The sequence below is a fragment of the Perissodus microlepis genome, chromosome 4, assembly GCF_051167445.1.
Source record: "Perissodus microlepis isolate ML-2025 ecotype Zambia chromosome 4, ASM5116744v1, whole genome shotgun sequence".
NCBI classification, from domain to species: domain Eukaryota; kingdom Metazoa; phylum Chordata; class Actinopteri; order Cichliformes; family Cichlidae; genus Perissodus; species Perissodus microlepis.
In genome coordinates, this window is record NC_140464.1 from 22,013,774 (window position 1) to 22,030,458 (window position 16,685).

General features: G+C 39.9%; 1 protein-coding gene across 1 annotated transcript in view; it reads left to right on the forward strand.

The window, feature by feature from the left end:
• The first annotated feature begins 1,152 nt into the window (after positions 1 to 1,152).
• Positions 1,153 to 16,685, forward strand: part of arhgdig (Rho GDP dissociation inhibitor (GDI) gamma) — a 33,840-nt gene continuing 18,307 nt past the window's right edge. Inside the window, exons 1-2 of the mRNA XM_084926464.1 lie at positions 1,153 to 1,821; positions 16,216 to 16,389. Of these exons, the coding sequence (XP_084782590.1) occupies positions 1,749 to 1,821; positions 16,216 to 16,389 (247 nt within the window). The 5' untranslated portion in view covers positions 1,153 to 1,748. The remainder of the gene's footprint in view (positions 1,822 to 16,215; positions 16,390 to 16,685) is intronic.

The window sequence follows — 16,685 nt, forward strand, 5'->3', positions numbered from 1 at the left end:
GTTACTAAATCATGTTGGTGTTGTTGGCCTCTTCCTAATCATTGTAATTGGCCTTCAGCTCATCCAAAAACTTTTCCTGAAATTTTTGCTGAGTGAAGTCCAGTGTCCTTTTGCTCTGTTATCACTAGCTAAGTGCTAGCAAGCAACCGCTGATAGCTAGTGCTAAGGTGGCCAAAAACACAAGCAATGATGCTTCAAAATGCCAAGTCCAGAAGTCAGTTGCTGAAGTCATGGTGGCAAAATGCATGTTTGATGTACCATGTTTGATTTTACTCAGTTTTATTCCAGATGCCAGCCTCTGTATTCATGCATGACCACATGCAAAACACTTTGTAATGCTGGGTTTTGATAAGCGCTATGCTAATAAACTTTCTTTTTTATTATTACTGTCATTCCTGATGACATCAAACAACATCATGCAAACTGCTAGAGATCTGAGAGGGTGAGAGGCAGGGAAATAGAGAAGTTGCATCCAGTAGTATGTTAGGTGACAGCTGGACAACCCCTGAATGACAAAATAAGAAGGCATGTGTGCGTAGACATGAGTGAAAAGGAGTGTGTCTGATTATCAAGTGGGGGAAGCAAATCCTTTTGTATTCTCCAGCACCACAACCTCCTTCGTGGCATCAGAGGTATCTGAAGAAAAGATAGGGAGCCAAAACAGTGATGATATATAAAAAAAAGACTGAAAGACAAAGAATGAGAGTGACCGTCATGATTGAAGCATGCCGCTGACAGGGCGTGGTCACTTAAAGCCAGAGGGAGATAAAGAACAAGATGAAGCTGAAGGAAAGGGGAAGTGAGATAAATAGGGAAACAGAGAGAGAGTTGGCTTGACACTGTGATACAAAGGTGAAGGAGGAGAGAGCGGACGCCACGTGAGAATTCGTAAAAGTAATGAAAAACGAAGAGGGGAAATGAAAGCATGAGAGAGTTGGAGGGGGCACGAGGAGTGAGGTGTGGAAGAAAGGAAGGAGGGGATGCAAGGAAGAGCGGAGGAGGGAGGGGGAGAGTGTGTGTGTGTGTGTGTGTGGGGGGGGGGGGGGGGGGGGGTAAAAGGATGAGCTCATTGCAGTCGCTGGGCTGATGGCATGAGGAGGGGAGGGGAGGGAGGGATGCGGGAGGGGAGGGGTTCCATGCTTGTCTGCGAATCGATAGCCAGCGTCTGAGCACCGCACACACTCACATTCACACACACACACACACTAAACTGCAGACAGCTCTGCCGGCTGAGCCAGCGTCTGCCTACCGCTGTTCTTCCAGCACCCTTACTGCATCCAGAAACAGCTGACAGCCTCCTCAGCCTTTAGATCTCTTTTTTTCCTTTTGTCACTAAACTCTAGTGTATGTAAGACTAGAAGTAGCGCAGAAAGCCAGCTGCTTCTCACGTCTGCTGCTTCCCTTCCCTCGACCTCCCTCCACCCTCTCACTCTCTCTCTCTTCCTAGCTCACACACATCCTATCACATCCACACCCACACCCAAGGATACCTCCTTGCTTCCCTCTGCTGTTTCTCTCACGCCGGTCCTCTTTCTCTTTAACCCTCTACACCTGTAAATACGTATTTCTTGTTATTTCCTCAGAGGAAGAGATGCTTGCCTGACCTCTTTTCTTTCTATTCAAACATTTCTGTGGATTCTCTTCTTTTTAATCGATCCCTGCTCTGCCACTTTGTTGCTACCTGTGGAGGTTCTCTGGTTCTACTTCAGCCTGCCGTCTCACAGAGTAAAGCCCCGCAGAGAGGCACCATGCTGGGATTGGACGTGTGTGAGTTTGGCGGTCAGGTGCTGGAGCTGCTCTGGCTAACTATGTGCTACAGAGGTGAGGCGATGAAGAAGCGCACGCGAGCGTGTGTGTGTGTCTTTGTGTGTGTGAATTAATGTAACTTCAGTGACTGAAGTTAATGTTGCTGCTAATCAGTTATCGATTTGTGCTGAATTTTCATGATTTAGAGATAAAATCTAAATGTGTGTGTGTTTAAGGGATGTTCATATGTGTATGTGTGTGTGTATCTGTGAGTCTGTGTGCAATTTGTCTCCATCCTGCCGGGTGTGGACATTTTTATGTCTGACATGAAGCGCTGCCAAGACAAGCCAAAGGTGGCAGATCAATGGCTATTGATCACATCTTACAGTATCCTGCGTGTGTCTCTTTGTGTGCATGTGTGTGGCTTGTGTATACATGCGCATGTCTTTATGTGCATCTGCATGCATGCTGCCAGCTTTTGACATTTTTTGTAAAAGTGTGTCTGTTCATTAATGGGAATGGTGAGGGAAAAAGGTGTGTGCGTCAGTGTGTGGGTGTGTGTGCATTTAGAAGGTTACACAGAGTATGCAGGAGTCATATTACATCACCAACGTTCTGCATTACTTTTAACAGCATCTTCTGCATTTGCAAAACTATAATAAATGCAAGATAAAACTGTGCGAGCGTGTCTGTTACACTGCAGTATTGTTGAACCCCGGTGCAGTACCAGATGGTGGTAAAGCGCTGGGGTTTCCCTTCACACAGGTGTGTGTATAAGTGTGTGTTTTTGGGAGGTTTAGAAAAGAAAAACGAGCATGATTTAAGGACAGAGCCACAGGAGCGGTGAAAGTGAGGTCTCTTAAGTGGAGAAGTAATGTGCTTCAGAGCCAAGAAAGGCACAGATAATCTATTCTATTAACTGTATGAATTTCAAACAGCAGTTTGACGTGATCGCGCCGCTCCAGGTGTGCAGCAGTGTTACAGCTCTCAGCTTGTTTCTCCTGCAGACTGAATACTCAGTGCTTCAGTTTCCGGCGGCCTAAAGTTCAGCTGCTTTTCATTTCTCGAACTGAAGAGAGTTTTTCTCTGTTAATCTACCTTTAATTAGGATTTTCAAAGTAAAATTACTCGCTCATGCTTCCATGCCTTCATTTAGATGCATTCATCATATCGTGTCCAATATCCTTAAACATGCTACACTTACTAGTTCCTTACAATCAAAATCTGACTATGGTAATCTTTGCATCATTTCTTGTTGAAGATAAATGCAAAAAAAATCTGCACCCTGCATGTCCTGTACATTTTTTTCCCTGTGGATATGACACATCAAATATCGTCATTTGGCCAGGACTGAATTTTGAGGACGTGTAGGAGAATTTGATAGGAACGTGGGAGGTGACTGAGTTGGAAGATAAACGGCAAGACGAAGGAGCAAAATGATAAAGCTAGGATGAATGGGAAGCATATCAGTGGAGTTTGTGGTGGAAAGAGAGCGAAGAAACATAAGAGAGCAAAGAGGGAAGGTGGAAATGGTTAGAGCAGGTGAGGAAGAAACTGGGCAGAAGGAAGATGGGGATTTATTGTATTGGGAAAAAAATAAACATCACCAGAAAACAAAGAAAGCAGAGGGATACCTTGAGATTGACGTGTTCTGTCAGCAGCTGTTACCTGGAAAGAAAAGGGAGCAGCTCGGGATATTTTACAAAGCGTGTTGTGTGTATGTGTGGCAGATACAGAGAGAGACACAGGATGAGTGGGTGAGGCCCAAGTGGCTGAACGCTTTTCATGAGCTGTCAATCAGCAAACACTGTCTCACACAGCGAGCAGCAGGCCTCGAAAATGCCTCATGGAAATCTCTTTTCTTTTCTAGTCCCTCTGCATTTTATAACCCACATGATTCCCATGCTTGCTTCCCCTTCTTTTCTCGTTTATACAGTCACTTTTTTCCTTTTTTTCCATCTGAATAGAGCTGATGCTCCATACCTGCCTCCTTCTTCCTTCACATCTGCCCCTCTTTTTCATCCAAATATTCTTTATTCTCTCTTTAGATTCAACAACATAACTTCCGCGTTTCCCTCCCTAATCTTTCCCCTGTCTTGCCGTCTCTTGCTCACTTCCACCACTTAGGTCTGCATGCACACATGCTGTCAGGTGCCAGATAAGAGATCTAAGAAAACCACTGTAATAATGTGTATGTGTTAGTCCCCGTAGGGAAATTACTCCTCTGCATTTAACCCATTCACACAGTGAAGCGGTGGGCAGCTACCAATGCAGCGCCCGGGGAGCAGTGTGCTCAGGGGTACCTCAGGGTAGCTGTTCAGTGGAGTCATACCCCCGACCTTCCGATCATGGGGCAACCACTCTACCTACTGAGTTATCCCTGGTATCTGTTTACGTTCATCATCCCGCCTCCTTTTTTTTGTCCTATTAGTGATAAATGAGGTTTTTATGGGTGAACAGACACATACGAGGGCAATCAAGTCAGTCAATTAGACAACCTGCTGTCTCATCAAGGCTGACAGAGCAGCTGTGGACATATTACTGCGCTTGGGTGTCTGTGTGTGCGTGTGTGCCAAACATTAACAAAAGAGGATGATGATTAAAGGGTGCAGGTTCATTTTCCCAGTCTGCTCATATGACTAAATTTGCGAAAGCCAGTGGATAATCAAGCATAATGATACATTAGCTTGCAAGGTAAAGATGCCATTGCTGTGTTAGCAGTAATACGAGTTGGATTGGGAAGACAGATGCCCTCTCTGCTTTTAAGATTAGGATTCAAACTTTCCTTTTTGATAGAGCGTGTAGTTAGAGCTGGATCAGGTGACCCTGAATCTTCCATTAGTTATGTTGCTATAGCTTCAGGCGGCTACTCGACCTGCTATGATGGACGGAACAGTTCTTCTGTGGTCCATATGTGTCCATATACCACAACTACGTATTTAACATTTGCCATAATTAACACTATGTTAACATTTGTCTTCTCCCTTTTCTTTTCTCTTCTCTTTCTTTCTCATTCTCTTCATCCCAAACCGGTCGCAGCACATGGCCTCCCTGAGCTGGTTCACAGAGGCTTCTTCCTGTTAAAAGGGAGTTTTTCCTTCCCATTGTCGCCAAGTGCATGCTCATAGTTGGCCATCTGAACGTTGGGATTTCTCTCTTATATTGCAGGCTCTTCACCTTACAATATAAAATGCCTTGAGGCAAGTGTTGCTGTGAATTGATGCTAAATAAATAAAACTGAACTGAACTGAAATAATAATCGTAATTCAACTACATTTAATTATCGCAACATTAAATATATGGCAAACCTTAGTTTGTGAATTTTCAAGAATACGGAGCTCAGCAGTCCTTCTGCAGTCCTTCTGATGGTCAGCAGGGGGAGACAACAGAGGGAGAGCATCAGTATGACAAAAAGGGGCACCTGAATTTCGACTTTATTTATTAGAGTTTTGTTAAATTTCATTTTTGTTAAATTTATATGCAGTGAGTCAGGGTTTTTTTTTGCTGAACAGCACCATGGTGTTATGACTACAAGCGTCTTGGAACTGGAGGATGACACATTGACTTTACTTTCTGGCAAAAGCCAGCGCTGCTCTTTCTTGTATTTACTTACTAAATTGAATGAGCATTGGATCACAGCCACTAGGGGGATATACTGCCTAATGTCAGAACAAATTGCATTAGTTGATTTCCACATTTATGTTTGGGTTCATTTAGAAGGTATGGTGAAAATGACATTTTCAACCTTTCAGCCTCTTTTGACTTGGCTCACATATAAGGAGGAATTTTCTTGATCCAGCAATCAGCCAATTTTGTCTCATAATAGAGATTTATTACTGATGCTGTCCTGCTTGAGATCTGGGTTTTGACAGAATAAGCGGGTTTACTGAAAAACTTTTGATGGCTGCAGATGGCGATGATATGAAGAAACCCCACATTATGATTGCAGTCAATTTTGATTTAGTTTAGGAAAACAGATGTAAACAGTTTAGCATGCATGGTGTTCTTCTAATAATAATAGCACACATTTTAGTTTTTGTCATGAGTAAAAGAGCATTTTCAGAGGTTAAAAGAGGTTAAGCAGTTTGCAAACTGCAGGTGAAAATCATACTGAATGATGTCTGCAGTATCATTATGTTATTTCAAAGACGGACTGTCACTCGTGAATGTGCCAATATGACCAGCAGCTGGTCTCATTTATTTGTCATCTCAGCTTTTCATCAGCAGGGCAAAACGGGGACAGAGATTACAGTGCTTTGCTGGTTAGCATGATTAAGTGTTACGAGTGTCTCCAGTGTTGACAGGATGTCTGCATCACCCCTCTGAAATCGTAGAGGTGACGGATCAAGTGCAGTCATTTGTGGCAGGAGAGACCACACTCTGCCAGCAGCTCCACAGATGGAAACAAACCCTGCCTGCACAGTCTCCCGATATGCTTTTACAGCCTTTTTTCAGTCATATTATAGCTGTTACTGGCTGTGCAGAGGCCTGTAAGCTTCCTTTTTATTTTCAGCTATGTGTGTCTTTTTGTATATAAGTCTGCGTGTACATCCCAGAGGTCTCGTTATAGTATTAGAACAGAGCAGTGACAGAGTGTCTCAAAGGACTATAGACCCCCCCAGCACATCAACACTGAGGGCACACACGCTCTGTCACAGACGTACATCGAACACACACAAAGAAGAATAAGTGTGTTTCTGACACAGTGAACAGTTATCTGGGTTAAGAGATGAGGGGGCAGACAGGAAGCAATTATGCAAACAGACGCAGGAACGTCGTGGACGTGAAACTTTGATTACTCACAATAAGGTTCCTTTTCCGTTTACAAGACAATGCTCCATTTGCGATATGTTATTTTAAATAAATATCAAAAGAAGATTTATTTTTTTAACCTGGATTTTCATCCCAGAGCCTCCATTGTGTAGATGAACAGCTCATTTGTCCACAATCCACTCCAGCCTGCAGCTTTTTAAGAATAGCTAAGCTAAAACTAAAAACTGGAAATATTTTATATCGCAGGCCGTATTCAACCCACTTAGATCTTAAGTGGGTCAGACCAGTGAAACTCCCCCTTCTGTCAGTGTAAAGATGTTTTACTATGCATTTAATCGCTCACATATCTTTTTATAAGAAAAAACGTTTCCACAGTAAGTTTCAGTTTTTCTACATGATAAAGAAATGCTGGTGTAGTAATTGGAAGAAATCTGTTAGCACTGTAAGTAACAGATGTGTGGTTTAAAAAAAATTTCTACTGAGGACTCACTATAAAAATTAGACGTTTCTACTACATTATTCTACATAGTGAAAAACAGGAACTCTTCTCATGTTATTCTTTATTTACTATTTAGTTACTTTGGTGTAGTATGAATGGCCTTCAAGGAGGTTTTTATTGATAGGAAAAGTTGTAAAACTTATGAAAATGGAATTAAAAGTCAAAAATATTTGCTCTTCTTCACGTTTTCCAAAGCAGTCCAGTGTGATTGGGGTCTTCAGCAGGCCAGTTCTGGCCCCCAGCCATATGTTTGACACCCCGCCTTAAACTTTCAGACTTTGTCTAAAGGTAATAAAACGTAAACATTTGCACTAAATGATATTTAGATGATTTAATCCACAAAAAGAACTCCAACAAAGAACTTAAAGGACGTTTTTTTTATGAAGTTATCAGGAAACCAACAGAATGAAGGAAGTTAGTGCTCCATGAAATAGTCTGTGATCTCTGTTACAGGAGTTTTTAAATTATTTTTCTACAGGTCAGAAAGACCCACTTGTAGTCTAGCTGACTGCTTGCTTTAGATGATGCTGAGTAGGGATATGATGTGATTTTGCACATTGGTCAATTTTGTTGTAGACTGTAGATAATAAATGGAGGTTGCCACATCACCCATTATTAGTTTGGAAGCCCAGAGTTTGGCATTTTGAAACCAGATGTCAGAAACACAAAGTCACTCACAGAGAAACCTCACGCTGTCATGTTAAATCAGCTGAGAAGTAATGTTTCTAATTGTTTTTATTGCTATTAATTTCTGCTAAACCGTTAAAAAATTATCCAAAGTATATCAACTATACTGTAGATTTAGTCGTATGGTAGACATGCATCACCAAGGAACCAATGAAAGAACAACTTTAATGCATGCACTCATGTTTGTGACTCATGCCTCCATTAGTATACATTTCAGCTCTCATGTGTTCAGTCCTCTCTGTATCCTCCTTCCCCTGAAGCCCCCTCTCCTCCACCAAACAGATTGCTGTGTTGACTTTCGCTAAACATGTTGGTTTAGCTGTAAATGCCGGCAGATGTGTCTTGTGATTCTACTTACATATGCAAGACTTTGATTCTTCCTTTAAACACTATTAAACTTTGAGATTTGACTACTGGGTTTTTGCATTTTAAAAACTGAAATTTGCATTTATTTAAATAAAAACGAAGAAAATAAATGATGACAGAGTGACTTAAGTATCAATTTCTGTTTCTCAGACTGTAGCTAGAGGCACCTAGAAATTCACATGAATAATAAATACCTACTCTGTGGAATAGCAATAAAGTTCATTTTAGGGGTGACGAGTATCTTTTGTTTCTTTGAAGCACTCTCTTCATCCTTTTTCTAAAAAACAAGACAAAAACAAACTGAAAACATACATTCTATACACCAAAATCTGTGATTTTAATATTTATTTTAAAGGGCTGGTTCTAACTTGTAGCGTTTAGCAGCGAGTATGTTCAGTGAAGCTGACGATAGTTTGGAAAGCAAGTGGGTTAATGATGCAGTTTTATGAGCATCAAAGAAAATCCACCAGCAAATATCACTTCACAGATGGGGGCTGAGACAGTTGGAGGACCACATGGACACACTCTGATTCACACAATATGGGAAGTTTATAGCTCTGCATGTTTAGATTTAATGAAGCTTCTGAATCACTTTTGGACAAAAACAGAGCTTTTCTTTCTGTAAGATTTTTATCTTTAGAAAACTTTGCATCTATGTATTTTGCAGCAATGTCACCATAAGGAACCAGATTAACTGGGACAGATTTAATATAACCTATGTCAAAATGTAACCTGTTCAAACAGAGGAGATATTTTGCTAAGCTTGACAAGTTTCCATCACATGCTACAACTTCAAAAGGAATCCATGTTAAAACACTCAGGCTGTTTCACTGTGGACTATATCCTGCTTTTTAAAATAAATGGTAATTGATTCAGTTAGTGTGACAGGTCAGCAGTCTGGAGATCAAAGAGGAGCTCTCAGATGTCAGAGAGGAAACTGGTTTAAATAGCAGCTCAGAAACACGTTTGCCCCGCAGTGTGTGTTAATGTACGAGCACATACACACTCACGTGCTGCTTGTACTGCAGGGTTTCATATGTAAATACAGGTGGCTGAATCATTCATGAAGACATGAACCATCCATATATTACATGCCACATGATTTTAAATGTAACTATGCAAGTAAGAGAGATTTTTACTAACAATGTAAAATGATTTACTTAGATATTGTATTAAAATAAAATAGTCTTCAACTAGAAAGTTTGCTTAGTCTCACTGAATGATGATGAAAATCATTGTTTGGGGGTCAGAAATGACAATATTTAGATTAAAGATGGACAGCTAAGTTAACTTACCTCAGCTAGTTAGCCAGTTGCATCTATGGTACAAACCGTATGCCAGCAGTGTTTGGCCAGGGCAAGCAAGGCAAGACATACTTGCCTAGTGAATTTAAAAATAGAAATCATTAAAGCGTACTAAAATGAAAGCAGTCGCTCTCCTTGCATCTCAAAGGTTTGTGCCATAAATCTTCCTTTTTGCATTCATCCTTTAAACTATTGCCATCTTGTGGCACATGCAACTATTGTCTCTGGAAACAGGCTTAACTCTGCTTGACTTGGAGACAAAGACATATGTCAGTTTTCTACTAAAGGGAGGACAGCTTTGTCCGGTTGAGCACATGCATTGTGAATAAATCTGTTATCTTTGGTGGGAGACTATTGAGAGACAGTAGTGCTAGATAAGCTGGTCCGGGTTCTGCTGAAAATAAAATCAGTCACTAGTAAAAATTTAAATGAAGAAAAACACATAACCATAATTTTTATTCTGTAAAAGTCATACCACTGTTATATGCTAATAAGTAACTAGATCAAACTAGATCATTAAAAGATTGAAGGGTCTGTTAATTAACCACGCTAAGGTTCATTATTTGTTACATAATTGTATTAAAATACTCCTGTAGGCACAAACACAGCCGCAAGTTCTAGTTCAGTGAGTCAAATTAGCTTTAAATTAGAGGTGACACAGGTACCGGCTCCACAAGTAGGTCAAAGAGGCCATGTCCCTAATAATGCATATCTTCAGGCCTTAGCACATTTTAAAAGGCAGTGTTATATAAAAAGAACCAAGGTAATTTAATCCAAATCTGGTATTGGACTAGGCTCTGTGCTTGTTTTTTATTCCAAGGTTGGGCATCTTAACATGGGAGTTTGACTTCAGCCTGAAATAGACATTTAAGGAACTGCAGTTTTGAGAACTCCACTTCTGTGTTAGTGTTGGCGGCTGTTGCTATGCTAGTCTATAATGCTTCACAGTATATGCATATTTAATGTTAAAATCCAGGAAAAGCTCTTGGCGGTTTTGGGAAGTAAGAAATTGTACTAATTGATGTTGCCAGTTATTTAAAAGCACGGCAGTTACTCTTGAGTTTGACCTTGTGAGTAAACTTTCTTACAATGAAAAGTGTAATGACTGAATTTTTAGTGGCACATTTAGATAAAATGTTTTGATGTGCCTAAAGTCACCTGTGGTGCTGTGTGGCAGCTGTTTCTAGCCTCATTACAAGCCAATAGGCCAACAGCGGCCTGTGTGTGTAAACTTTATGTTGTTCTCGTCCCTGCGTGGGTTGTCTTTGCAGTTTCATTTTCCTGTCAATATAAACATGACCGGTTCTTTGTGTGTGTGTGTGTGTGTGTGTGTGTGTGTGTGTGTGTGTGTGTGTGTGTGTGTGTGTGTGTGTGTGTGTGTGTGAGAGAGAGAGAGAGAGTGTGTGTGTGTCAGACCTGTGATTGACTGGCTGTCTGTCCACTCATTCAGTGTCGACTGGGATTACCTCCAGCCCCCTGTGACACTGTTAAAAGGATAAGTGGGTACAGCAAATGGATGGCTTATTACTTACTCGCTTAATTAAACAACGATGACTAACTACAAATGAAAAAATCATGTGTCAAGTCAAGATCATTGCTTTTAGTGCTCCATAACTATTAACATTAGTGTGGTAAGTGATGATAGGGAATTAGCTGTCTAGCAATAACCTTACTTAACATGGGTTTAGGAAAAGAATATAACCATTAAACATCTAGTTTTACAAACATATGTGCAGTACTAAAGCTGATTCACGATGGCTCTCTTGCTGTACATCTGATCATATAAAACAGATGCACTTTAAGGATGATGTCACTGAAAGCAGAGTTGAAAGTGTTGCCATGGTAATAGGTGAAGGCAGCCGTGTTTGGCCCTGACTGGGTGGGGTGCTACTGTAAGTAACAGACACGCATTCAAAGGACAGTGCACAGGTACCGCTCAGTTTGTGTGCATCTCTGTGTTTTGTGTGTAAGCAAGTGCGTTTGTGTACTCCCCCGTATCATCCAATTACCTCTACACACAGCTCTGGGGTGATGTACACTGTGTCATCTCATTATGAACAGTAAAAACAGAACCAGAGGTTATTACAGGTTGTTACTGGGCACTAAATAGATGTGCGTGGCACAGTTTGTGTGCGTTTTCTCTTCTACATATAATTGGGGTCTAGAGGTATGCATTGTGCATCTGTGTCTGTAACCGTGTTATGTCTCTATGTAAGAAATTATCTTTCTTCTGTCTCAGTATGTTTGTGTGCGTGTGGGGTGGAAGTTAGAAAGAATGTGCTGCTAACTTCAATCATAAAATGTAATTTTTTAAAACAAGAGAGAGAGAGATTTTATTCCAGCATGTCCAATATGACTGATGGGCTGTGATGAAATATAAGCAGCATGAATATAACGTTTGTCCATTAATGAGAAAATGTTTTATTGTCTTCAAAGCTACATTATTCTTTGTAAAGTGGTTACAAAGGATCAAGGATATCTGTATCAATCTAAAGGGGAAATTAATTTTTTTGTACAATCAGCAGAAATCACATAACCATCAAACAAAATGCAATAAAAAGGCAATGCAACATTAAGAATACAGGGATTCATTCAAAAGACAGATGTCAGCTGGGATGAATAGGTTTTTGAGTATATTTGTATATATTTGCACTTTGGCATATGTTATCTGCAGCCACACAGAGGCAACTTAAATCCTTTGATAAGGAGGGGCTTGTAGAGGTGGGACTAAACAGGCACCCAGCAATATGATCAATATTATCAGAATACTTCACTGACTGTGCGATATGACTGCGATTGTAATTTAAACCATTTTCTTCAACTGCAAATTATGCCAATTGCCAATATCTGAGTATCCAATAAAAATGATGCCAGTTAAGTTATTTATTTGCTGCAAAATGAGATCAAATACACCAACACTGTCTCTAAAACCTGTCATTAATTTTGCCATAAGATGAAGTCAGTTTGCTATCAGTCTGTCATTGAATGGGCTCAAGTTCGCCATTAAATGCAGCGTGTTTCTGATTATAGAGCAATTTACTGAAATAAATCATTGAAAATCACACATCGATTGCTCTCTACATGGACAGAAATTCACATTTAACTATTACATTTGTACTCAGCAACCTTCCTGCTCTACAGGAACATAACCAGATTATAACCAGCTGGCAGAAAACTGAGCCAATTCCCCTAAGATGTGCTCATTGACAAAGACTCATTCAGACTGATGGCAATAGGTTGGCAATCTGTCTGCATTTATAACTTAGGCAGCAATTATGTGGAAACCTTCAACAATCTCAGAGAGTGACTGCAGTCAGTCCAAATCAAACTGGAACTGTTTGCAAGGTTGCCTCTATCAGGCAACCTGTGCAATCATCTTATGATCAAAAGTAGTTGTTAGTGAGCAACACACTCAATCTCTGGGAAACCCTTTAGTCACAATTAGTAGCAGAACATAAATAAATTCAGTGCACTCATCAGGCAGTCAGTGTCCTAACCTTGCACAGGCAAGGAAAGTCTTTCAGGGTCACATCTGCAAGTTTGCTGCACATTGTACGTAGCTTGAAGTCTGTTTTTGTTTTTTAGGTTCAGTGACCCGCGACCAAAGAGTGTCTCATAAAAGTGCTGTTGACATGAAAAAGAAAAGCTTGTGATAAAAGTATATGCACTAGCAGGCTACAGCATCCACCTGAAGCTCAAAGTCCAGCTTATAATCAGTTCAGACTCCACACATGTATCCTTTATCACCACAGGGGAGATGGTCATAGGCTTCTTCCTAAAATCCACGATCATCTCCATAGTTTTTGATAAGTCCAAGAAGGACAACTTGCACTCCCTACTTAAGAATATGGTACCTGGCTTTGACACTCATTAGTATAGAGCACAAACAAAATCATCAAAATAACATGTTCCTGTGGTGGTGCAGTGGAGGAAAGAAGATTGGAGAAGATTGGATAAAATGCCATCAACCATCACATGCTATAACCAACATATCAAGTCAGGATCAATGATATGAATCCTCACAGGTCTCAAATAGAAATATAAGCTGAAGAAGAATTAAATTAAAAAAGGGTGCAAAGGTTTTTGCACCCTCTAAATGTGCCAGAATCATATTTAGTAGAGTGCCCAATACATCATGAAAATGCTGCCTGACCTACAGGCAAGCTGGAACACATTCAGATTTGTATGCACTGATATAGGAGATTTAAGAACTACAGGCTTGTAGTCATCAATGACTGACAACAGGCCCGTAATGCCATGAGGGCTTTTCTTGCCCTTCTCAGCCCAGAAAAGTTTCGCAACCTGCACACTGCTTTTCCCGGGAGCTACATGAAATCAGTTCATCAGGGCCCACTCTGATGATTCACCTGCATTAACAAGAGTGAAAAAGGGTGTAAAGTGCTTTAGAAACTTTTAAGTTCTGATCATTTTATCACATTCACTAATCTAAAGTTTATACATAAATGTTTATACATAAATGAGCTCAGGGACCTGTGAAAGTTCTGGGCTTAGTAACTAGTAGCATGATATAATAGTTGTAAAGGCAAGTTGCCTCTTGTTTGTCAAACAATATTCTGTGTTCGGAGTATTTGCATGTGGAATTTTTTGCCTTCAAACCCGGAGCCTGATTGGGATAATTTTAAATTTTTAAAATTAAACTGAAACGTTGTTATAAATACCTGACTAGCGACAGGCAATCTAGCTTTGTTGTGGGGTGTTGCCTGGTTCATATAACACACTTGTCCCTATGTAAAAATAAACTAAACTTAAAAAAAAATTAATTAATTGATATCTAATGTACAAAATTCTACAACCTGTTTTAGACGTTTTGTACATCCCTGTAAATATGAGCCAGTGCTGACATGTATGTGGCATTATCTGGTCACATCCTTTCATTTATATAACTATTCCGGCCTGCAAGCATCGCTCTCTGGAGGTGCACATGAGATGGAGATGCTGAAATGAAATTTTGGCTTGCAGAACACATTATCGAATGTCTGTAAATTTCAGTATTGAATCAAAATCCCTGATGAAATCAAACTCCGGATGGCTGCAGCCAGCAGACTTATGTGGAGTAAAAGGCATCATATAGCTGACATGAAGCAATCCTGCCTGTGTTGCCTGAGAAATATAACAGAAATATTTACTGCAGAGGAAAGTTGCTGACAGGGTTGTTCTCCTTACTTGCAATTAGATGACTGTTAGGCAGACAGTTATAACTTTCTTCTTGATAGTATACAGGTGCTTGTCAAACCTAAGGTATTTTGTAGGACGGTAGTTAAGGGCTGAGTTCGTTTCACATTTGATACCTGTACCAGTACTTGGAATTTAGTACTAATTACTTGTTTATTGGTACTTTACTTGTTTTAGAATGACAGAGTGCAAATTTTTGCTTGCAAAGTAATTCCATATTGTCTGATAATGTCAGTGATGTTGATGCCATTGTCACAGTGTTTGCGTACAACAGTATTAAATAGTAATCTTAGACAACTATTGCTTACTGTATACTTAGGTTTTAGGCATACTATCTCACATATGGTTAACATGTTTAGCGTAACTAGCATGCTAATAAGAAATTTCAGTGCTGCTAATGTAAAAATGTTAACCACACATATTTCTGATAACAGCTTATTAGACTCCCTGGACAACATGTCAGTGCATGAATAAACATTTCTTCATCATCATGTGCTGTGGGTTCAACTTTGTAAAGGTTGGAAGGAGGCATGCTAACATTAGCTAACATTTGGCTACCAGGTTACCAAATACAATACACCCTTTAGCTTTTATTTATTTTGTACTTGACCAGGCGTTTCTTCAGATTAGATGTGTTGCCATGGATAGCATTGCATTTTACACTACAAATGTTTCAGAAGTGCTCATCTGTGTCAAGTTTTGAAAATTGTAATCACAACTGAGATTGTGTTTAGCTTGCTACCGCTACCATTGCTCTGTTTGTTTGTTGCTATTCAGTATGTGAATAGCATGTGAACAGTATGCTCTACAATATGAGACAAATAAAAGGCTATATGTAAGCTTGTTTCTGCAACTGAAAGAAGGATTTACATTTTTCCCCATCCACAAGTAAAAATTTCAACTTACTAATGTAAACTTTCTGGGAAAATAACTTGAAATTAACAAAATAATTTTAACCTCCTAAGACCCGAACTCTTTCATGACATGCATTTTTAATTTCCCTTTGCTATTTGGGGTGATTTGGACCTGATGAATGTAAAAACAAAGAATTACCTGATTTTTTTTTTTTTTTACCTCATTTTTGTTTCTGAGAAAAATGAGATCCAAATAAGAGGCCACTGATTTTAAATTCTGATAGAACAGTGGCAGTATAATGTCCTCATAAGTGGATATCAGGCCAAATTTAGACAAAATTTAGACAACCCAAAATGTGATGTCCACATATGTGGACGCCAGGTCCTAGGAGGTTAAAAGTCATTAAGTCAAAATTGTGAGCTAATAAGTTAAAAATTTGACATGGCAATGTTTTTTTTTTAGTAGCAGAAACAAGCTTCCAAAATAAATGGATGAAATACTCAGCTAGAAAATATATAGCAGCTAGTTTGTGCTAATCCTGCTAATGTAGTGCAACTGCAAGTAAACACATCTAAACATTAATAGTCCAAAGGTGTGAAGTGTAACAATATTCACTTTTTAAAAACAGATTTTTAGTGTTAATGATTTAAATATGAAAAAAAAAATAACATGATGATGCCGGTGAGTAAGTGGGGGTGGAAATGTACATGATATAAATACTGGTCCCACCCAGCCTGCAAACTGTAAGAAAATGTGCATCTGTAATATGATATTCTTTCTTCTTTCTCAAAGGTCTGATTGCTGAAAAGAATGACTTGCCCATCGAGGAGGAAGATGATGAGCGAAATCTCAACTACAACCCCCCAGCTCAAAAGTCCCTGCAGGAGATTCAGGAGCTGGACAAGGATGATGAAAGTCTGGTGAAGTACAAGCAGACCCTGCTGGGGCCAGAAGCAATGATGGCAGGTTGGTGTGTGTTTATTCTTTGGCCGTGGAAGAGGAAGATTCATGATTCACGATTCACGCTGGTGCCCAGTCTTACTGCAGCTTTATACTTTAATACTATCCACTTACAACAACAATTTGTGATGCACAAACCTGCACATACACACACACACACACACACACACACACTTCCTACGGACCTGCTTGTCTCAGCATCTCTAACCCAGCAGCCAGTGTTATGGCAGCTGATATCAGTACAGCGCTGACTCCCTCACTGCTGTAACTCAGCACCACCTCATCTACAGCTTAGTAGCATT